The following is a 23709-nucleotide window of genomic DNA, read 5'->3' as shown; positions in this document are numbered from 1 at the left end:
GTAATTTATATATATTAAGTATATGTATAATAGAAATATAAAAATATTATATATATATATATATATATTCAAAGTTTGGTTCTTCGGTTCCGGAACCGAACCGAGAACATTAGACCCGGAACCGAACCGAATAATTTCGGTTCCGGTTCGGTTCTTCGGTTCCGGTTCGGTTCTTCAGTTCTGGTTCGGTTCTGGCCACCCCTAAGTGAAAGGGGGAGGCAAAATATGACACTGTTTTTTGGAATCCCATTTGTGACTTGGACCACCTCCCGTGGTGTAAAAAGAGTAGTCAAATTACACTAGATAGGGCAGTCTAGGGAAGATGAGGGGTGTGAATATATCATTGCCTTAATATATCCCGAGCTCGGTAAAGCTCGTGAGCCTAGCCGAGCCTGACCGAGCCGAGCCGAGCTCTTGAGCTTAACGAGCCGAGCCGAGCCGAGCCGGGCCAAGCTCGGCTCGGCTCGTTTACACCCCTACATACAGCTCTTTAAATAATAAAAGACAAGGTCTAATGCAAAATTGCAAATATCAAAACATGGTTTTGCTGATATCATTTCTCTACTTTTACTTCCTACCAAATAATTAGGGAGACAGGGTTGGGTCTAGGCATCTAGCCCAAGGCCTCAACCCTAACCTAACCTGAAATTATATTTGCTTAGCATTTTGCCATTTTCCAACCCTAATCTAACGAAACATGATTAAATGCCAGCCTGACCCAGGCCAAAACAGGGTCGAATCAGTCTGTTTCAGGTTGAGCCCCACCCAAGTTGCACGCCTAGATATTATTGGTAGCCAATTGAAAAAATCTTTCCCGAGTACAATTATCAAAGAAAGGGTGCAGATATCATTTTCTTAATTGTTTTTTAAAAAGATCTTTGATAATGTCATTTTCCTAATTTACCCCAAAAAACATATCTGTAAAGATTCTACTTTATACAATTTTCTAAGAAGAGAAAAGGATATTTTTGTTTGCTTATATGAGACAGATATGAGATAAATGGTCCATTGACCCACAGCTCAAAATATGTCCTTCCTATTGTTTTTTTCTCTCAAAAGTTGCATGGCATCTAGTCCTAGAAGGCAAAAGCTCAAGCTACATGCTTCCTATATATTACTAACCCCACCCTCCATGGGAAAAACAAATCCAAACACTTGAGAAGCTTCACTCACACAAATGAAGTTTCTCCACATCCTCTTCTTCTTCTTCTTCCTCCTCTTCTTTTTCTCCTCGCATGGAGCTGTTCAGGACTTTTGCGTGGGAGACCTAAATGCCCCACAAGGTCCAGCAGGCTACTCATGCAAGAGTCCTTCTAAAGTCACTGTTGATGACTTCGTTTACTCCGGCTTAACCATGCCCGGAACTAAGAACAGCCTCATCAAGGCGGCCGTTGCACCGGCATTCGCCGCCCAATTCCCCGGCTTGAACGGCCTCGGAATCTCCTTACTTCGCTTAGACTTAGACGTTGATGGCGTGATCCCTCTCCACACCCATCCCGGAGCGTCCGAGCTCTTGGTAGTCATTGAGGGGAGCATTTGTGCTGGGTTCATTTCATCGGCGAACACCGTCTATTTCAAGTCACTTAATGTGGGAGAAATCATGGTTTTCCCTCAGGGTTTGTTGCATTTTCAAATTAATGGGGGTGATGTTCCAGCGCTGGCTTACGCTAGCTTCAGTAGTCCCTTCCCCGGGCTTCAGATTCTAGATTTCGCGTTGTTTGCTAGCAGCTTTCCTTCTCCTTTGATTGAGAAGACTACTTTCCTAGATGATGCTCAAGTGAAGAAGCTCAAGGCTGTTCTTGGAGGTTCTGGATAAGCTTTCCATTAGTTGTTTGTTCTTCTTCTTCTTCAATTGTTTGTTTTTGTTTTCTTCTTTTCTTCGATCTTCGTTAGGATCGGAATTTGGGGTCAGATGAATAAGGAATTTTGTAATCGTCAAAGGTAATGTATCTAATTCTGTGTTTGGTGTTTTAGTTAAGACGCTAAATCATGTTTCTAATAGTTTGGAATGTTGAGAGAGAGAGAGAGAGAGAGAGAGAGAGAGAGAGAGAGAGAGAGAGAGAGAGAGAGAGAGAGAGAGAGAGAGAGAGAGCTTGGGTAATTCAAAAGGAAACGACTCCTAGATCTTAACAACAATTACAAAGCTAAAGAAACCTAAACAAAAACAAACTTTATAATTGGGTTTAATTAGACTTCTACTCTCTAACATTATTGTAGAATTCTTAAAATTTTGCATTTAAGGGGACTGATATCTGCACTACCACATTTTGATAATGGCACTACTCAGTTTGTTTAACAGTTATTCATTATTTTCAAGTGGGCCCCATTGGCCAGTAGCCTGAGGCCAACTCTCCAAATTCTAGATTTCGCATTGTTTGTTAACAACTTGGCTTCTGCATTGGTGGAGAAGATCACTTTCCTTGATGATGCACGAGTGAAGAAGCTCAAGGCTGTTCTTAGAGTTTCTGGCTAAGCTTTCCATAATAGTTTGTTCTTTTAGGCCATGTGAGGAATTTTTTTTTCATGATAAATTAGTGCCTCCAAGTGGTGAAAGAGCGGTAGGGTGGATAGAGAATGAGAGAGATTTGAGATGGCACAATTGAGACGAGGGTGAGAAGTGGCTAAAAATTAAGAAAAAGTCAATCTTATGAGCAAAGTTTTTTCGTTTTCTGATTTTTAGCCACTTCACATCTCCACTTGGAGACACCGATTTATCAAGAAAAAAAAATCGTGGTAGCCAAACGTGCCCTAATTCTTATAATTTGGTTTTGTTTTTTTTCTTCTTCATAAGAACCACCAAGAGTTTTGGATAGGCTAAGAAATTTTCTGACCATCAATGGCAAAATATCAAATTCCATCTCTATTGTTCTAGTCCAAGACTCTAAATCATGTTTCCGTTGGTTTGGAATGCTGGGTAAGTGTTTGCTTGGTTTAATCCCGTGATTGCAGCAGCGTATGGACGAATTTCACCCATTGTGAAATATAAGCCATGAACTTTTAAAAAATGAATTCTTATTTTCCTCTACTTTTGTCGATATTAGTCGTTAGAGAGCCCCAAGTTTTTCCCAAGTGTATGAAGCACCAAACACTGGCTTTAGCCAAGATGTTGAAATAGTGAAGATATGATTTTTTCTTAGTTTCTGAAAATTTCCCAGACTTTTATTCAGCTGTTAACCGATTTTTTATTTATTATTATAAACCCAAAACCAAGGTTGAAAAATTGAAACCCTTGATTGTATTTTCCCTAAAATACTCGTGAAATTGAATATGGAACTCAACGACTTAGCTTGTAACACGAAAGAAGTCTTTGTTACACATTTACACCACATAACTATAAATAATAGGGAAAATTCTCACAAAATTGTGATTTTTATCTGAAAATCCAAAAAAAGGGTAGAGTTGGCTAATTTCTCAAAAAGGGGTGAAACGAATCCCAAGGAGTGTTTTAGGACAAAAATGCCCTTATGTTGCCTTTCCCTCTAAGAAAGTAAGCAACAAATCCCAATGTATTTCACCTACCAATTTGACTTTTATACCTTCTTCTTCCCACGCCAAAATCAAACTCCATTGGTTGTTGTAAAAATCCCAAACGAAATTCCATTGCAGAGAGGTGAAACTCCCCTCTCCTAAAATGTAGATTTTATTGCATCTTTTATTTTTCTTTGGCTTTCAAACCTAAGCTTCTCAAGTAGGTCCATTGTGATACATTTAACATGTTCCTTACACTGCTATGGTGTATTGTCATCATCTTGTTTACTTGTTAGGGATTTGTTATGGTTGTGTTGGGCATTTGTTATTGTCATCATCCTCTTTCCAATGCTATGGTGTATTGTCATAATCTCTCTATCTCTCTATTGCCCTCTATGTTTCTATTTAGAGTAAACCAAGATGAAACTCATGTCTATACAATTACAACCACTATTTAAATGTGTAGAAGCAATATTTTGTTCTTGGAACCATTGTTGATATCTGGAAACCAGTATTTAAACACTCAGAAGCAGCAATTATATATAGGAACCACTATTTACCACTATGTAGTGGTTCCGAGGTATAAATAGGTGTTCCGAGGTATAGATAGTGGTTCAAGAGTAGAAATATTGCTTCACACAATAATACCTTCGAACCATGTAGTGGTTCCAAGGTATAAATAGTAGTTCCAAAGTAGAAATATTGCTTCAGACAATCTAATATTACTTCAGTGGATGTCAAAGTTGCAATGAATTTATGAACAATGGGTTAAATAGTTGTCTAAACAGTCAAATCTTATTGTGGTTCATAGTTTAGATGACCTAAAACTTGTTCCGTTCCGAGAGTTTAAATTGTGAGGTTGAAATAGTTATTCAGTTAAAAGCACTATAAAAAGTGAGAATGACTGTATTTATTTGATTTTAAACACTAGGAACCACTAATTATACCTAGGAACCATTAATTTTACCTAGGAACCACTATTTACCAGTATTTAGTGGTTCCAAGGTATAAATAGTGGTTCCAATGTAGAAATATTGCTTCAAACAATCTAATATTACTTCAGTGGATGTCAAAGTTGCAATGAATTTGTGAACAATGGGTTAAATAGTTGTCTAAACAGTTAGATCTTATAGTGGTTCATAGTTTAGTTGGCCTAATACTTGTTCCGTTCCGAGAGTTTAAATTGTGAGATTGAAATTGTTATGCAGTCAAAACCACTATAAAAAGTGAGAATGACTGTATTTATTGGATTTTAAACACTAGGAACCACTAATTATACCCAGGAACCACTAATTTTACCTAGGAACCACTATTTAACAGTATTTAGTGGTTCCAAGGTATAAATAGTGGTTCCAAGGTAGAAATAGTGCTTCACACAATCTAATATTACTTCAATGGATGTCAAAGTTGCAATGAATGCATGGACAATGGGTTAAATAGTTGTCTAAATAGTCAGATCTTATAGTGGTTCATAGTTTAGATGGCCTAATACTTGTTCCGTTCCGAGAGTTTAAATTGTGAGATTGAAATAGTTTTGCAGTCAAAACCACTATAAAAAGTGAGAATGACTGTATTTATTGGATTTTAAACACTCGGAACCATTAATTTTACCTAGGAACCACTAATTTTACCTAGGAACCACTATTTACTAGTACTAGTATTTAGTGGTTCCAAGGTATAAATAGTGGTTCCAAGGTAGAAATATTGCTTCACACAATCTAATATTACTTCAGTGGATGTCAAAGTTGCAATGAATGTATGAACAATGGGTTAAATAGTTGTCTAAACAGTTAGATCTTATAGTGGTTCATAGTTTAGATGGCCTAATACTTGTTCCGTTCCGAGAGTTTAAATTGTGAGATTGAAATAGTTATGCAGTCAAAACCAATATAAAAAGTGAGAATGACTGTATTTATTGGATTTTAAACACTCGAAACCACTAATTATACCTAGGAACCATTAATTATACCTAGGAACCACTAATTATACATTTTTACATGTCTTACACCTGTCTGACGGAATGATGGAAATGTCGACCTGTAATTGGTCTTCCTACCTTTCCTACCTGTTTTGTCAAATGGTGAAAAGGTCGACCTATCAAGGCAAATTCCCACCTGTTTGTACATATGCTATAAAGGTCGACCGGCCTATTATGGCAAATTCGCACCTGTTTGCGAAGAATGTAAAAAGGTCGACCTTCAGGTGTGACCCGTACAATACTATTTGCATTGTATTTTATTAGATCACCCTTTGGAAATGATTTTTTAGGCACAACCTATTTGCATTGTGGCTTATCTAATGGACGGTTTGGATCATCCTATGGTGTGGTATGGGTGGTGCCTATGTTGTTCAAAGATGGTGGGCCCATCTTTGCACAACGTAGGCCCCACCCATACCACACCATAGGATGATCCAAACCGTCCATTAGATGGGCCATAAACGTAAATAGGTTGCGTCTCAAAATATCATTTCGATAGGCTGATCCTAGCCCTTCGATATAAATAGAAACTACATCTTATGCAACCTCTATAGATTATAGGGTTGTGATCATCCTATGGAAATGATATTTGGGGCACAACCTATTTACATTGTGGCCCATTAAATGAATGGTTTGGATCATCCTATGGAGTTGGTCGTACAGTAACATTAAGGCCCGTCCACAATATAGGATGATCCAAGCCGTCCATGGTTTGGATAATCCTATAGAGTTGGTCGTACAGTAACATTAAGGCCCAATCGTTGGCCCCACCTATATTTTTCAAATTGAAGTGTACCGTCCACAACATAGGACGATCCAAGCTGTCCATGGTTTGGATCATCCTATGGTGTGGTTCATACAGTAACATTAACCCAATTTAGGCCCCACTCATATTTTTAAAATGAAGTGTACCGTCCAGACCATAGGATGATCCGAGCCGTCCGTTTGATGGGCCATAACATTAATGGCTTGTGCCCCAAAAATCATTTGCATAGGATGATCACAACCCTCCAATGTATAGAGGTTTCCATAATAAGCAATTTCTCTTTATATCTGAGGGCTAGGATCATCATATGTAAATGGTTTTTTTTGGGACACAACCTATTTACGATGTGGCCTATCAAATGGATTGCTTGGATCATCCTATGGTCTGGACGGTACATCGTCATAGTGGGTTGGATTTGAGCACCAACTCACAAAGGAGGAGAATTTTGGGGGGCCCTCAATTGTTCCTGTTGTGGAGAGAGAGAGAGAGAGAGAGAGAGAGAGAGAGAGAGAGAGAGAGAGAGAGAGAGAGAGAGAGGGTCAAAATGTTAGGTGAAATGCATTGGGATCCGTTGCTTACTTTTTTGGAGGGAAAACCAACACAAAGGCATTTTTGTCCTAAAACACTCATTGGGATGCGTTTCACCTCTTTTTGAGAAATTAGCCAACTTAACCTTTTAAAGAGATTTTCAGATAAAAATCACATTTTTTTGGAGAATTTTCCCTAAATAATATGACAAGCTTATTTCTGTGGGAGGGAGGGATTAAAACAATTTAGAACCTCAAAACAGTTCAAATATTTCGATAAAAGTATGAAATGGACGGTCTATAAGAGACCTATTATGAATTGAAAATCCCAAAAAGCTCAAAACCTTTTACAGTTTTTGATACACTGAGCATAGATGGTCTGTAAGAGACTTCAAAGGAATTGAGAATCCCAAACCAGAGTAGATTTCTATCTGTTGGATTTGACAATTCTTCAAATAGCTTAGAAAGAGTTCAATTAAACGAATATCATAGCTAAATTAAGACAGTAGTCATTCCTATACATAATTATGATGTTGGAAGCAGTTCCTGATTGTTTAGACCGAATTCCTGAGGGCAATTTTTTTATGGTACCTCTAGAACAGAAGCATCAGAAACAAGCAGATGAGTAAAAATGGTAAATACTAAGAATAGACTGCAGTCAGTTGAGGGAAGAACTTTGAACTCCTATTTTCATTTCAATTCACACCAACAGCGTCAAAGGACATAGCTCTGTTCAAGATCATCGCTTGCCTTAGCAGCCTTTTATTTGATTGTGCAGAAATATGAATACATTATCCACAAAACCCTTCTAAAGAATCAAACAGAACCCCGATAACACTTTCCACGAATGAATTTAGTAATGAAGGATGCCTCTTATCAGAGTTCCATGTGGCTAAAAATCTGTAGAACGACCGTGTTTTCTGTTTCCTCTGTTCCCCCTAGTAATTTAAGCAATTTAAGCTTTAGCTCAATCTCATCTTATGGCTTTCACGAAGACTTGAAATGGTAGATTTGCCCGACAACGGAACTTCCATTGGGATGGAAACATGAGCCACTGTTTTGCAGGGTTGGGAGTATAAGCTCGCCGTTTCTTCTTGACATAGTAATAGTGGGGCTGCTCTGAGAACTCCTCTTTGGATCAATTATGCCCAGTCCTGGACACACATTTAAATAAAAAAGCAAGAGCCTGGAATTTAGTCTTCATCTCCTGTTCTGTTGTCTCTCGTACATACAGCCAGGCAAAGGATTTGCATAAAAGCTCTCCTCCAGCTTCGGAAATTCTCCTGGCTCTCTCAAATATGGAGCTCCAATTCGATCTCTGTGCACCTTTTTAACTTTGGAACTGAATTTCTTCCAAGAGATCTTCCCTTCATCGAATTGATCAACAAGTTTTGCAAAAATCATCCTGTACAAAGAGCAAAGAATCAATCAGCATATAATAAAAGAGGGAGAAAAAACACTGTAGAAATAGAAATTTACGGCAGAGAGTTGTCAAAAATAAGGTGGTGAACTAGTGACTGGCATGTGTGATGCATGTGATAGAAATGGTATAAATAAGGTTGTAATTTTGAAATTAAGTAGCTGGAAAGACCCAAATAATTTTGGTTTCAGATTTGTGATCTAGATAATGGAGGCATTTTGGAAATAATAGGTGCAAATAGCATTGCTAATTTGCAGTCTGATGGGTGGATTGATCAAAGGAAATAAATGGTATCATGAAATTTAAAAAATTTACAATGAAACCAATTACGCATCATCTTAGAATAACCGATATACTTTACAAGTTGTCCTATCTAAAGGAAATGATAAAAATAGTCACTTTTAAACTCCTTCCTAACAGACACTATCTAGGCCCAACTTCTGCCTCGTTTACGTTTTTGGATCTGCTGATCTAAAAACCAACCATAAGGCCGGTCAAATGGCGTTGAAACCACACTGATTGGATGATAGTGGGCCCTTGCACCATCTAGTCTTGAACAAGCCTCATTTGAGGTTTTGCCAAGAAAAGCAAAACCGTTGATTTTTTGTAGTCCTTTATCTTACACATGGGATGTCCGTTTGGGTTGGGACCAAGACAATGTGGGTTGCCTCATGATGTTCTACAAGATCAACGATCTTGATCATGCATACATGCCCCGATGCTCCCTCCTTGTAGGACCCAAAAATTTCCTTTTAGCTTTGATTGTAGAAGTGACCTTCAGCATAGTTCCCTTATCTAAGTGAGAGTTCATATTTTTCAATAAAAACAGAGGTTGGTCAAAATGTTACCGGTCTGGGTTGATGGTTTTCTTGAAGCCTTCAAAGCGCCTATGACCCTGCACTGCCTTCGCCATATTCCCATCATAGGTATAGAGGAAAACATCACTCTGAAGAGCAACAACATAGTCCAATCCAGCAAGCATGTTTTGGTGATTTCTGAAAGGGTCTAGCTCCTCTTCTGTGGAAAGAGTTGAATGAGAGTAAATGTTGGGGAATTCATCCCTAAGATATTGCATGCTGTACTTCCCAAAGGCTTCACCAGCCACCAAGTAAATTCTGGTGCTTGAAGGGAACCCCAATCCCTTGAGCAGAAGAGAAGTCTCTCTAGGGGTCAGGGGGCAACCTCCAACCTTCCGTCTCTCAGATCCGTCTATCTCTTTCTCTTTCCAATGGCTTACTTCGTAGCGCATTTGCCGAAGCTCCTCACTTTCTTCTGATGTCAAATTATGATCACAGCCTGTAAAGGCAAGCATGTCCTTTTCGTATCTGGAAAGAGGAAAGGTAAGGGAAACACATGAGAATAAAACACACACTACAAAGAGCTTGTATTGCATGAAGAGTTCAAAACTATTGGAATGCTCATTTACATGATTTTGTGCAGATGCTATAATTGATGTCTAAAAATGTGAAAAGATTAATGAACATGAAGGGATGCATTCAATATTCCTCAATCTATATTGTGTGTGTGTGTGTCCGTGTGTGTTTCCTCAATATGTGTGCGAGTGAGTGTTTCCTCAATATGTGTAAGAGTGTGCGCGCGCGCGTGTGTGTGTGTGTGTGTGAGAGAGAGAGAGAGAGAGAGAGAGGAGAGAGAGAGAGAGAGAGAGAGAGAGAGAGAGAGAGAGAGAGAGAGAGAGAGAGAGGAGAGAGAGAGAGAGAGAGAGAGAGAGAGAGAGAGAGAGAGAGAGAGAGAGAGAGAGAGAGAGAGAGAGGAGAGAGAGAGAGAGAGAGGAGAGAGAGAGAGAGAGAGAGAGAGAGAGAGAGAGAGAGAGAGAGAGAAGAGAGAGAGAGAGAGAGAGAGAGAGAGAGAGAGAGAGAGAGAGAGAGAGAGAGAGAGAGAGTTACTAAAATGACCATAATTCTTCAAAACTAAATTGCATATTCGTGTTTATTCATAGACAAGAATCCTTAGTATTGTGAGGTTGAACTAGAAAGGTGATGTGCCAAGTTCAAGAATCACTCACTTTCCAAACTAGCAATTGCCATCGGAGACCTAATAAAAGAAGGTAGAAAATATCCATGATTCTTCATAAGCAACAAACTATGATTGATTTTTGTCTGAAGTAATATGTCACATATATCATAAATAAACACCACCAATTTTCCCGTTAACATTGACAGTACTAGTAGATATGAAATTGTAAGCTTTCAAGTTGGTCTGTGTTATCTACAATTTCTCGATATGCTTGCTTCTACAAAATTTCCATAAATTTAAGTAATTTTATAAATGTGAGTTACTATTGCATTGGCTTGCCTATCAACCTTGTTTTTATCAGACTCAAGGTGAATTCCTTAATACCTTACACCCAGTTCTGATAACCATAACCATGCCCATGAAACAAATATTAGAATTTGGAACTGTCAAGCTCTAATCTCAGAAAGCAATGAAAATGGCAAAAAGCTCTACATAAAGAATAAGAGCTCACCTTAAATGGAGAGCAATATAAGGACTTCCATTTTCGTGCATCCTTGAAACCAAGGTGTTCCCAAGTTCTTCAATTGGCGCCGAATATTTCAATGCTCTGTAGTTTACACGGCATCGCAGCTTTTGTATAGAACTTGGAATCCCATTGTTGGCAAGTCGGGAATCAGTATGAGTGAAGTAAATAACCTTGTGCTGTTTCAGTAGAGGGACGACCTCTGATTTATAATAACTGACCTGAAACAAAGCATCTGAATCAACCAAATGTGATTGATGTGAGATAAATTAAGTATGAACAGAATAGCAAATTATTGTTAACCTTGGACCAAGATATGGGGGTCTTCATGAAAGGTTCAGTTTCTGCATAGGCAGCTGGCAATGTCTCAACTATGTCAATATCAGACTTAAGTGTCTCTATGAAGTGCCGCCAATCAAACAGATCTTTGAAGCCACTGCAAATCAATGTATAAGCAACCTTCAAATTCCGATAAAAATACACCAATGACATGAGCAAGAATGACCAATCCGACTCCAGAGAGAGACTAGGGACCTTTCATCAGCCCAGTAAGAGGTGTGATCGAGCGAAGGAAGGACAAGCGTCGCCTTCATGATCTTAGCAACAGCAACCATATCACAAATCTGCAACTCAAAAAGATATTGGGTCAGAGAATTGCAGTTTAACATTTAAACAGCAGCCTATTTGAATTCTGTGCACAAGTAGTCAGACCCCAAATCTCATCTGATTCAGACCGCCATTTGCGTTTATGAGAATGAATCCATTCGTCTTTGCATCCAGTTCTGCAAAAGAGAAGGACAAAATCTTATATTTGATCAAGAAATTAGAGAAATGTATGGTATCAAAGCATATAAATCAACTTACTTTTATGACTCCTTGGCTGATCAATGCACTGTATGAAACTCTCACTGTTTGGCTTAGACCAAATCCCTGAATACTGAAAGAGGGAAACTTCGTTATTGAATTGATGTAATGATTCAACAGGTAATAGACTACTAGAAAGCATTAAGTGTCCGGCAACTAGAATTTGACTTGCCTCAAATTTGCTGTTATTGCTTTCAGCTACATTTGATTCTACCATCATTAGAGTTCGTTCACTATCACTTGTCCCCCTCTGCGTAAGGTCATGAGAGCTTGAAACCACCTGGCCAGTGAAAAGTGAACCAGATTCCTAATTACCATAAAAATAATTAGTTTCCTCCAGCTTGTTCATGAGACTTTAGACACTCAAAGCTTGAATTACTATATATGACACTCTAATCATGGATTACAAAAATCTTTAACTAGGTATAGAATGTCAAAGAGATCCCAATGACCTCGTACGTCAATCTAATCAAAACAAAACTTTCTAGGAACCAATGTCTAATTCTTAAACAACTTGATCATGGATTACAAAAATCTTTCACTTGCTATAGAAGGTCAAAGAGATTCCAATGATCTCGTACGTCAATCTAATCAAAACAAAACTTTCTAGGAGCCGATGTCTAATACTTAAACAACTTGATGACAAACTCAGAACACAGTCGATCAAACTTGGTCTATCGAGGGTCTAATTAGAGAATCCCTAGTATAATTTTATTAAAAAAACAAAAAAGAAATTTTTTTGACAAAATCCATAAAAACAAAATTGAAGTGGGAGGATTCTGTATACAAGAAATTCAATACAATGAATTAATAAATAAGCTGAAATTAAAGAAAGAAAAGACATGCAAATTCTTCCAGATCTAACTGTAAAGAGTTATCAAAATTGAATACTAGGGTTCAACCATCACCCAGAAAATTTCCACCAAAAATTAGTGTATAAAAATACAAAATCTTCATTCCTCTGCAGAAAACAGAACTAGGGTTCTTTCAAGTACTCTCATTACCAAAGAAAGCTACACATTACATACAAAAGAAAAACAAAAACAAAAACAAAACAGGAGGAGGGTTTTTTTATACTTGCCTGATAATTCCCATCTCTTTCAACTTCAGATCCAAACCATACATTGGCACAAATCTTTAAAAGCCCCAAGAACAAGCAAGCACTAAAGAACACCAAGAACATCCAATGCCCTAATCTCTTCCTTTCCCGAAACCCTAAATCGATGATGGCACGAGGCTTCTTCAACAGATTCTTCCCGATTTGCTTTCTCTCACCAACCAATTCGGATCCATCAATACCAGTAGGATTGCTAGGGTTTCCAAATCGTGGTGAATTGATCGAGAGATCGATCTCATGATTGCGCTTAAAGGATTGGGCTCTGCGCGTCATTGGACCGGAATATCTAGGGCTATTGATTCTTTGAGAGAATCCATCACTCCCGTTGTGTTGATGGAAGCCCATCTGAGGGAGATAAGATTAGGGTTTTTATCGAAATAGAAGGATAGGGTTTGGAACCGCCATTAACGGACCCGTGCCGAGCTCTTGTCGTTCGTCTGCAATAATATCATTCCAGGGATTTTCTATAAAAGTTTAGAAATAGCCTCAATGATTCAGAGAATATCGAAACTGCCCCCCCTTTCTTGTAAGTCACATGGAACGCAATTATTCTTCGCACCGGAGCGCTACTAACTTTTATGTCTTTATTTTAGAAAAGTAGCGCTTCAGTGATGAGTATTACGAGCCAGAGGATGTAAAGAGTGAAAATGGTAATTTTTTCAAAAAAGTAGGGGTATAGTACCAGTCTTAGAGATGAAGAGGAGAGATCTGGAAAGCAGGGAATAATGATCTCGGTATCAAGCTGGAAAGGAAAAGAATTCGCTCTTCTTTTACTTTCAGCCGCCCAACATTTAATTTATTTAGGAAGACAAAAATACCCTTCATTTTTTAGGAAATAACAAAATTGGCCATACATGTGATGTGATTCTCTCTTTAGAATACAATAGTTAGACATGGCAGATGACTGAGATGAGTGAGTGTGATGATCTTGTGGGCCACATATAAGATTGTCTCAGATGAACGGTTTCATTCCGTCTAAAGATCCCAATTGCTCGATCCAAGATCTGTAGAAATCAACGGTTGAGATTCATAGAAAGAGTTCTTAGCAGAGCCCCTTCCAATAAAAGGTCTATTATTATTTTTTTGTTGGTCATGGCTTAGATCATTGCACATTTGCACCTACTGCCATGTGCACGACCAGCTCAGGAGAAGGTCAAAAAAGTATTGCTGAAGGAATCAGAGAAAAAGCTTGAGCCCCTTTGTCGTTGTCATTTGAGAGAGAATCAGAGAAAATTACCCATTGGCCCAGCTTAGCAATAGAACATTTCTAGTGTTAGTGACAGAATTTCTTACAAAAATAGACGGCTCAGATTCATCAGAAGTCTCCACAAATAAGAGGAACAAACACTTCTGCTAGTTAGTATATCTTGCAGTAACAGCAACTTCTCAATGGTGGGTTTTATTGTAGAGATCCCGATGTACACCTATTGGACGATCAAGACCATTGATTTGATGGGCCCTCACTAGATAACTTGGTCTAAATTCCCTCCTCGGTCAAGATGAGGGAAGCAAAGAACAATGGCTTAGAGAAATCTCAAAAGGAGTCTCACTTGATCAATGTTGTTCCCATTACCCACATTAGCATTCCATAAATACATACTGAACTCATTCAATTGAATCTTGCTTTCTTTTAAGCTCTCTGGGTGAGTGCTTTGTGTTCAGTGTAGGCCATGATTTTTATTGGTTCTGATTCTGGTCATGATTTTCTGCTCCGTGTTCAATGTGGGTCATGATTTTTTTAGCCCTGTTTGTTTGGATTTTTTGAAAACCGATTGTGGGGTCCAAAACTGGTTATTGGACTCAAAATTGCATTTAATTTCGAGTTCAACAATCAGTTTCGGACCCACAATCGGTTCTCAAAAAATGTCCCAACAAACTGACAGTAGAGCCCCCAAAGTGCACTAGTAATCTGCTCTTATTTAATAAAATTGTTCTTTACAGAACAGAAATCATTTGACCACATCTTTACAGAGGTTGATAAGTTTCTTCTCACTTACAAACATTGGCTGCATCTGTGTCTTACACTTTTAACCATGGTCTTTTTGGGCAATGAGTTTCTAAAGGTACAATTCACATCTATATATCTCTCTCTATAATCTCTATCTCTCTCTCTATTCTCTATATCTCTCTATATACATAAACATGCATCATACATTTTTCCAAAAAAGAAAGGAAAACAAAAATACTATGGTGATAGGGCACCTGTTGCTGCCCAAACTGATATGTCAAAAGAAAAATGGCTATCATGTACATCAAAATCTGAAAGTAGCTTGTTGGGAATCCATCACATTCAGACATCTAGTAGGGGTGATAACTTGAGTCCAATGATCTTCACGTGGGGATTTGAATGTCCGTCCAAGAAAACATTTTTGATCTGCAGTCAATGTGCCCATAATGTTAGGATGCAGTGGTTTTACTTTCTACATATTTTATTATGTTACTTAAACTATATATCATCGTTGAACAAAGAGCAAGGTTTTAAATTTCGGTCGTCATAGAAATGAAAACATTTTGGTTTCGATTGGAATTCAGGTAAACATATGGAATATATGCAAATAATATAATTTTAAGATGGAATTTCAGGAAATACTAGAATAAGCACAAATACACGCTTAGAAAACATCACATAAGACAATCATCTATAATGGTTTAATAACATCGAGCACTTAGTGACATGTGTTATCACGCAGTCTGATAGTTCAATACATAACACATTTCGCATGAAATTCATTTAAATATTTATACATAAGATATGCACTGCGTTTCACATGTAATTCATGCACTTACGATTTTCATTTTGATATGTGTTTCGATCTTGGTATCGTTTCGGTGGAGACGGAAACAGAAACAATTCGGTCGTTTCGTGTAGGTAGAAATTTCAACCTATGACTAAGAGTACAAAAGTAGGGAGCCATTAAAAAAAAGAGTACAAAAATAGGGACTTTGATACAGGTAGTTGTGGCATAAGCATTTACACACATGAGTGCATCCAAACAGTTTCAGTATTCTCAGTGACAAGCAGTTATCCACAATCAAACCCAGAGCTTCATCCTTCAATTTGCGGCACCAAGATAGATCCAAACTCTGCAATGTCTGTGAACAATAAGCAGCAAGTGCCATGGCCGTGTTGCTAGCAACCTGTAGTAAAAAGGGTAAAGTAAAGAGAATTGTTGCTCAGAACTGTGAAAATTTACTATGGAGTTTCTGAATGCAGACTAAACATACTCAGGTGCCCAACAACATAATTTAAAACTAAGATTAAGGTGACAAAGTGTAGAGTTGGTATTCACCATGCCACAATAATTGCAAGGGGCAATGTTTTGCCCTAAATTAATTAGCGCAGTGATAAATTCACCCCGTATTTTTCAAAATGAACTGTACAGCCCACATCATAGGATGATCTAAACCTCCCATTTGATGGGCCACAACCTCAATAGGTTGTGCCCCAAAAATCATTTCCATAGGATGATTCTAACCCTCCGATCTCAAGAGGGACTCACATTATGAAAACTTATATAGATCGGACAGTTGGGATCATCCTATGGAAATAATTTTAAGGCACAACCTATTTACATTGTGGCCCATCAAATGGACGGTTTGGATCATCCTATGGTGTGGGATGTACAGTTCATTTTGAAAAAAAAGGGGTGAATTCATCCAAGAAAGGGTGAATTTAAACATGTGATTATCAGAGACTTATATATGATCATTGATGTGACAAACACATTATATGAGAGGAAAGTGTTGGTGCACTCGAGTGCACCAAGCTTAGGTGCGCTTGAGTGCCCCAAACTCATGTGGGCCCACTTTGTTAGGATGATCCAAAGCATTCATTTGAAAGGCCCTTACATGGATGGGGTATGTACCAAAAATTAGCTCCATTGGAGCATCCTAACCCATCCATTTGTGGAGGTCAAAATGGACAGACTCTGTTTGTCCACAAATCTGCCCATTTTTGCCCTCCACTTTTGGAGGGGTTAGGATGATTCAATGGACCTGATTTTTTGTACACACCCTATCTATGATGGGGCCTTGCAAATGAATGGTTTGGATCACCACAAAAAATGTGGGACCCATGTGATTTGGCACTCGAGTGCACCTAACCTTAGGTGCGCTCAAGCGCACCAACACTTTCCTCATATATATATATATATATATATATATATATATATATATATATATATATATAAATTGATGTTCAGTAGCATCCTGTAGATCGCAAGAAAAAATGGGTAGTGAGATACTGAGAAATAGAGAAAAGTAAAAAAGATTCATGTTTGCAAAAGCAAATTGAAAATACAACAGCTTGAAGATAATCAGTTTCCTTGGCGAAAAACAAACCAAGGAATGCTTAAGCAAACATATGATTAGAAGTTAGAATGTTACCTCTCTAACGTTATTGAGTGAAAGTTCTGTTAAAGACTCCCCAGACGCTACCAGAAATGCAGCAATGGCCTTATCACTATCATTTAAAGAAGTTTAGCATGGTTAGTTTGTCAGTATACAAACAAGAAATGAGCATTGAAGTCGGACTTCATAAAAAAATCTTCATCAACTATTAGCTCAGACTAATTGTGATATAGGTATATGACTCAAAAAGGATGGCATGGATATATAGGTAGACAGAAAATAAAACAGAGTGAAGTTTGTAATTAATAATAGAAGCAAGACAATGCGGACACCCTGTTACGTATATGAAAGTTAGCAACAAATCAATGCAAAAACTTAAGCTTTATGGGATAGAAGCAAAAACTTTTTAGAGTAAAGAAATTTAGTAAACCGAAAGAAAGAAAAATTGGACAAAAAAGCAAATTAAAGCGTTAGGGAAGCATAAGGTTCTATTAAACCTAAAGCTTTATGTTATAGAAGAAAAAACCTCTGAAAGTATAGAAATTTAGTAAACCGGAAGAAATACAAAATGGAGAAGTTGGTGAAAACTGAAAAACTATATAAAATTGAAGAAAATTAAACATAAAAAACTATGAAGTAAGTTGAGGTTGGGGCCTCAACAATATCCATAGATCTTGAGAACCATATACTACTTTCATTTGAATGCTTCATTGGTTGTAGTTATTACTGTTGAATCTATGAGTTGACGTTGCAACATATTGTTGGAAGTCATGATTAACCTTCAACCTTGACCTGATACCACATTGTTGGAATGAGACCAAGTAGAAAGAGAGAAAAGATAAGATTCAAGAGAAGAAAATTGTTCTCTTGATACCAAACACACAAAGAATGAAGCCCAAGTTATTACACTAGTCAAGAGACTTCAAATTTCATTAAAATGGCATATAAAAGAAGAGGATACACAGCCCAAAATATAGGCTACAATTCAAATCAGAAATTAAGTTAGCAATAAATCAATGCAAAAACATAGCTTTATGGGATAGAAGCAAAAACTTTGGAGTAGAGAAATTTAGTAAAGCGAAAGAAAGAAAAACTGGACAGTAAAAGCAAATTAAAGTGTAGGGGAAGCATAAGGTTCTATTAAACCTCAAGCTTCATGAGATAGAGGCAAAAACCTCTCAAAGTAAAGAAATTTAGTAAACCGGAAAAAAGACAAAATTGAGAAGTTGGTGAAAACTAAAAACAACATAAAATTGAAGAAAATCAAACATAAAAACTATCAGTGAAGTTGAGGTTGGGGCCTCAACAATATCCCATATAGTACTTCCATTTGAAAGCTTCATTGGTTGTAGTTTTTTCAGTTGAATCGAGGAGTTGAGGTTGCAACATATTCTTGGAAGCCATGATTAACCTTCAACCTTGCCATGATACCACACATTGTTGGAATGTGACCAACTAGACGGAGGGAGAATTTTAAGTTCATTACCGGGCTATCTCAATGGCTAGCTTAAAGCAAATATCCTAGCACGATTGGTTGGCTTATGGAACACTCAATTTGTTTGGGACTGGTTGTCCTATTTTAAATTTGAAGACTGATACATTGAGCTCCAAAGGTTCTCTGGAATAACCTGTGAACCTTCGGATTTGCACCACATGCAAATGTGAGGAAGAAAGGAAGAAATGCAAAGGTGCTTAGATTCTCTCTAATTGTTATTGATTTGCTTGATCAAAGATGAACATTATTTTCATACTTGACAGCATTATACGAAAAAGGATGCATCTCTACAAGCATGCCCTTTAGGAGTTGCCAAATATAAAAAATGGATGCATCTCTAAAAGCACGTCTCTTCAGAGTTGCTAAAACAGAGTTTTTCCGGTATAGAATACACATACAAACTGTGAAAAAAAAAATCATCAAGATAGACAACCATATATTTCATATACCCATGGGATCAGAAAATCAATTACCAATGGAACCATAAGTTGTGTAAAACCTGAATGCATTGCGGCAAAGCTTAAGTGCTTTAATCGATCTACAGCCATTGGTAATGTATTGAACTGAGCAATCTGTCAGTTCTCGCACATTAACAAGATCAAGAGCACGCAGTCCAGAACAAGTTTCAGCAATGACTTTCAAGGAAGCATCAGTTAATTTCCTGCACTTGAAAAAATAAACAGAACAATGTAAAATGTTGGTGCCTAAAAGAATGATGGTAAAAAAAACAAGGTATAACAAGCTCAAAACATTTGAATACAGAAAATCCTAAACTTCAAGTCTAAAGAATGAGTAAAGGCACTTACCCACAATCAGAAAAAATGAGTTCCTTCATATTTGGGCCACATACAGGAATCAGCTCCCTAACAAAGTTATCACATACAGTTTGGATCCCAGCTACAGACAACACTTCCAATTCTTTAAGCCTCTTTAATGCAGGAAGAATCAACATTGCATCTATGCTCTGGCAATCATTTATATACAATGCCCTCAAAGAAGATCCTAAATTGTCAGCAAGATAGTTGATTGCTGCAGATGTAAGAAGGGAGCACTGGCCCAAATTTATAGATCTTAAAGGCACTGAAGTAACCAGAAAATTTAGTCCATTGTCTGTAAGGCGACATGCACCTCGCAGGGAAATAGTATGTAATGCATGAAAACGGGCCAAGTTATCACGCAACACATAATCAGATATACAGGGCCCGCATAGATCAAGTTGTAGCACCTGAGTCCACAAAAAAAAAAAAAAAAAAAAAATCAGCTCAACCAAAACACAAAACTTACTAAATGACAACAATACATCAGGTCAAATAGCATACAAGTAACCAGTTTCAGAATAGATATTCTAGATAGTTGGACATTTTGTAGAGAAAAAACAAAATGGATGGTATTCAGATTTCAGGGTGACAAGCCTTTTTAGACTTGCTCTCATGTTTGCAAGACATCCCCAAGAAACTAAACTAAGTCTAGCTTGATAACTCAATAAATCAGCTATGTTAAGTCAAAAGATTTTTCAAGAAGTCCTTTTACACCAATTAACTTCAAGGCATGGTTAACTGCGGTAGTAGGGCCAAGTTATCACAGTCATGTCACAGTGGAGTTGTCTAAGGCAGACCTAGGAGTCCAACTCTGGGAGGTCTTGTAATTGCTTGGGGCCAAGGTAAAACTAGTCAAGTTTTCAAGTTCATAAGCAACAATAGACATATTAAAATGCAGATTAAGTATCACTACAACACATAAAGCACTTGTGTTTATGCTTAAAAAGAGTAAAACCACTTTGCATAGACAAGTTTCACTCAAGTGTGTGCAATATAAAAGCATGAATGTATGTTAAACCAAGGCCACATTTTTTAATCCAATACACAAAGACGACTTTTATACTGGTATTAGTAAATATTTGGATCTCTTTCCATAAGGTACACCAAGAAACAAAACTAACACGTGAAAGAGAAATAAAAATGAGAGTGTTAGCATCAGGAACTGCCACACTAATTGACGTATGGTGGTATTATCTCATGCCCATGATTGTTTAGCAAGAATTCCAAGCAGAATACAGTTGCATGTTCTGTAAATAGTCAGATATGGCACAAACATATGCTTCAACAGAAATCAAAATCTTGTTATTTCATCATACATAATGGCTTTTTGACAAAAAGATCATACTGATAACTATAAGAGAATTCATCATACACGAGAACATTCATTCAATTCCATTTATTTTTAGGGTTAATTGTAGATAAAGTATTTAGAGGACCAAATTTCTCGTCTAAGAATTATTCAGAGAGAAGCATGGAAATGGGGTAGAAATCTCCTGCCTTGAATTGACTGTGGACTAGGTGATACTCCTTTTTTTTGAAAGATAATGGAATTTATTGCAAAAACTGGGTGATACTCTAAACAACTAAAAACAATAAATGGACAGAAACTGATGTGAAGTTGTGAACTACACTGAGCTTACGTAACAGTCAAACTGCAAGATCCATTCACCACAACATTTATGTGTAGCAACTCCTGTATTCATCACCTCGTCTTTAAAGGGGTTCCCTTAATTTAATCACATGGTCAAGGAAAGATGGCAATAACTTCTGGCATTATAGCACCACCATTGGTGCCCCTTCCCCAACTCCAGCACCTGCAGTCCAATGAGTTGATAGGTACTTCCTTGCAGCTTGGCATGTCTATATACCATAGTTGCCAGAGTGGGAAGCAAGTGCGATAAGCGATGCGGGTAGTGAAAGCAGGAAGCGATGGGTTAGAAAAGAGAAAATACGGGAAGCAAAAAGCTCTAAAGATAGTAAAGAGAAAATGTGTGGGAAGCATCATTGAAAGTCAAAATAATGCATATAATAAGCCTCATTGAAAGCGAACAAGTAGTACATAGAAAGAGCAGGATTGTAGCAAGTTAGGGAGGAAGGGGTCATATAGGCAAGGATTATAAGTAGAAAAGAAGATTTTATGACTAATTAGAATTACAAGTTTTAAGAATTTATAGTTGCACATGTTTTATTCATGTATACATAATTTCAAGTATTTGGAAAAAAAAGATCCACATAATTTTCATTTGAGACTAAAGATGAGTTCTCAAGTTTTAGATGAACACTTTTTTAAATATGCTCCTTCAACAACATCAAAAGGAGAAAAATATTTTTTAGGAAGAAATAATCACCTAAACAGGAAGCGTACAAGTAATTAAGAGGAAACACAAAGGAAGCGTGTGGGAAGCGCACTTCCCCTAAATTTGAGAAGTGAGAATCTTAGCTTCCGAATCGAATTTTCAGGGAAGCGAGATTCCCATCCAACTAGGAAGTTTCTGGTAACTATGCTATATACATTATTAAATGCAACAAAATCCCATGTCCATATGGACAGAAACATTGTGACTACTACTGTGTCAAACTTTATTGCTCAGGTAAAGCTGTAAAGTATGGAACCCTCCAACAAATAAGCTGGATATTATACAGTTTAAGGTGAAACTGAGAGCTATTTTACTAAACCTCCAATGTATAAATATAACAGTAAAAAATGAATCAAGCAATGGAGTGCATTGTACCCAGCAATTAATTATTGTTTAACGCAAACAGAGAAACAGGAAAACACAAGGCAAGCAATCATTAAGTGAGAAGATTTACCCGCAAATGATCAGTAGTACATCCTTTAAGGATTATTTCGAGCTGCTCTTCTGTGATCCAAGAACAATCCTTTAACTGTATTTCGGAAGGACGTGTACCCACAAGGAGTTCCAGCATACGAAAATTCATCTTTCGAGAATCACAAAGTGACTGGCATATCTTGTTTCTCAGTTCATCAGGGGGCTCTTCTGCATTCATACTGATGATCTCTTCGGCATTCTTACAGAATTCCCTAACGCAAAGATCTTGCAGTGAAGGAACCAACCATGATGGACGTGTAAAACTGCGATTCTTTGTAGGCATCCAATTAGAATTTAGCTGTGGAAACTTCAGCTTCAATTGTTGATCCTCAATAACTTTCATGGCAGCAGAGAAAAGTCCAATCCAGTCTTGAATTTCTGGGACGTGTTCAGTTAATGGCATTTCATTGTTAGAAACATTTTCCTGCCCTTGAGCGAATTGGGCGGCTCTACTTCTTGCAATTTCTAAGTTATATCTCTTCCTTTGGGCGTCGATCCTTCGCTTCCATGCATTTCCCCTCACCCGTTTTAGTGTGTCATAGTACGTGGCGGGTAGAGATGCTCTGTTTGGCTCCATACCTTCTTTTTCCTCTAAGTCCTCTTCACTTAATTCTCCATTAACTGTATCCATATACAAATCATCATCATCCTCAATGAACTCCGCATTCCATTCTTGTTTCTTGTTTCTTTTTTTGATTCGTGGAGGATTTTTACCCCAAAAAGTTCTGGCATTCCCCAATTTCTCCCCAGAAAAATGACCCTCACTTTCATTCATGGATCTTTCCTTGACTTCTTTATCTTCTAAATTTCCATAAGAATCAACGTCTATCACTTCAATTTCAGTTCCTGGATGCAAATTCATCGAATTTTCATACTCTTTTGAAGCATTCTCTTCAGAAAAATTAGAAACCCTAACTCTCTCTTCATTTTCAGATCTTTCCTCGACTTCTTTATTTTCTAAATTTCCACAAGAATCAACATCGATCACTTCAATTTCAGCTTCTGAATTCAAATTCATTGAATTTTCATTTTCTTTCGAACCATTCTCTTTAGAAAACCCTAACTCTCTCTTCATCAGAATCCATTACCAATATCTGATCCTCCTCTCTTCTTTCCTTCACAACATCCTCCATTCCACAATCCCAGCCAGAGCCAAAAACCCTAACCTCCTTTCGAAAAGATTTAGAAACCCTAGCTTTACTGTCAGCAGAAACTGAAACCCTAACACTGCTTTTTCTTGTAGCTAGCCGTCTTCACCAGAAACCCTAATTTAATTGTCAGCAGAAACTGAAACCCTAACAATGCGTTTTCGAACCATTCTCTTCAGAAAACATTCAAATTCATTTCAGTGGAGAAGGGCGATGACTCGAGTTTTCAAGGATTTTTAGGGTTTTTGGGGAATATCTCTAGAGATTGTAAGACCGACATTTACTAAGAGAAAGATTATTAATAGAAAAACGGCGAAGCAGGAAAGGAGTTTTAGCTGCTTGCTTTTTCTTGGCTTTTGGGGAAGAGCCGAAGAGGCGTTTTTCTTGTTGGGATGGTGATTATCTATTCCCGCGCAAAAACAAATTTTTT

At 37.6% G+C, this 23709-nt stretch overlaps 3 protein-coding genes across 5 annotated transcripts; 1 reads left to right on the top strand and 2 right to left on the bottom strand.

The window, feature by feature from the left end:
* Positions 1–1131: 1131 nt before the first annotated feature.
* LOC143881634 (auxin-binding protein ABP19a-like) lies at positions 1132–1973 on the top strand. Its single transcript, XM_077384837.1, has one exon. It carries the CDS (start codon positions 1178–1180, stop codon positions 1814–1816), a length of 639 nt encoding a protein of 212 aa, XP_077240952.1. The 5' UTR covers positions 1132–1177; the 3' UTR covers positions 1817–1973.
* A 5428-nt stretch (positions 1974–7401) lies between these two features.
* Positions 7402–13367, bottom strand: LOC143881633 (O-fucosyltransferase 35-like). Of its 2 annotated transcripts, none has more exons than XM_077384836.1 (9): positions 12602–13367; positions 11693–11800; positions 11521–11593; positions 11368–11438; positions 11191–11279; positions 10960–11092; positions 10645–10877; positions 9008–9484; positions 7402–8144 (listed from the first exon to the last, which is right to left on the bottom strand). In XM_077384836.1, the coding sequence occupies exons 1-9, from the start codon at positions 12980–12982 to the stop codon at positions 7940–7942; spliced, it is 1770 nt and encodes a 589-aa protein (XP_077240951.1). In that variant the 5' UTR covers positions 12983–13367; the 3' UTR covers positions 7402–7939. The 2 variants fall into 2 exon arrangements, with proteins under 2 accessions (XP_077240951.1, XP_077240949.1); XM_077384834.1 differs by having other exon boundaries at positions 11693–11827; positions 12602–13365.
* A 1297-nt stretch (positions 13368–14664) lies between these two features.
* On the bottom strand, positions 14665–23620 carry LOC143880872 (DNA repair protein rhp7-like). Of its 2 annotated transcripts, none has more exons than XR_013251806.1 (6): positions 22112–23620; positions 19289–19707; positions 18982–19143; positions 17024–17099; positions 15425–15775; positions 14665–15011 (listed from the first exon to the last, which is right to left on the bottom strand). XR_013251806.1 is itself a non-coding variant. In XM_077383846.1 (6 exons), exons 1-6 carry the CDS (start codon positions 23204–23206, stop codon positions 14928–14930), a joined length of 1995 nt encoding a protein of 664 aa, XP_077239961.1. In that variant the 5' UTR covers positions 23207–23620; the 3' UTR covers positions 14665–14927. The 2 variants fall into 2 exon arrangements, 1 of the variants encoding a protein (XP_077239961.1); XM_077383846.1 differs by having other exon boundaries at positions 15617–15775.
* Between the last annotated feature and the right edge of the window lie 89 nt (positions 23621–23709).

The sequence above is a fragment of the Tasmannia lanceolata genome, unplaced genomic scaffold, assembly GCF_043159265.1.
Source record: "Tasmannia lanceolata isolate RefF3 unplaced genomic scaffold, GAP_Taslan_0.1 ptg000007l, whole genome shotgun sequence".
Taxonomy (NCBI): Eukaryota; Viridiplantae; Streptophyta; class Magnoliopsida; order Canellales; family Winteraceae; genus Tasmannia; species Tasmannia lanceolata.
This window is presented reverse-complemented; position numbering and strand designations above follow the sequence as displayed.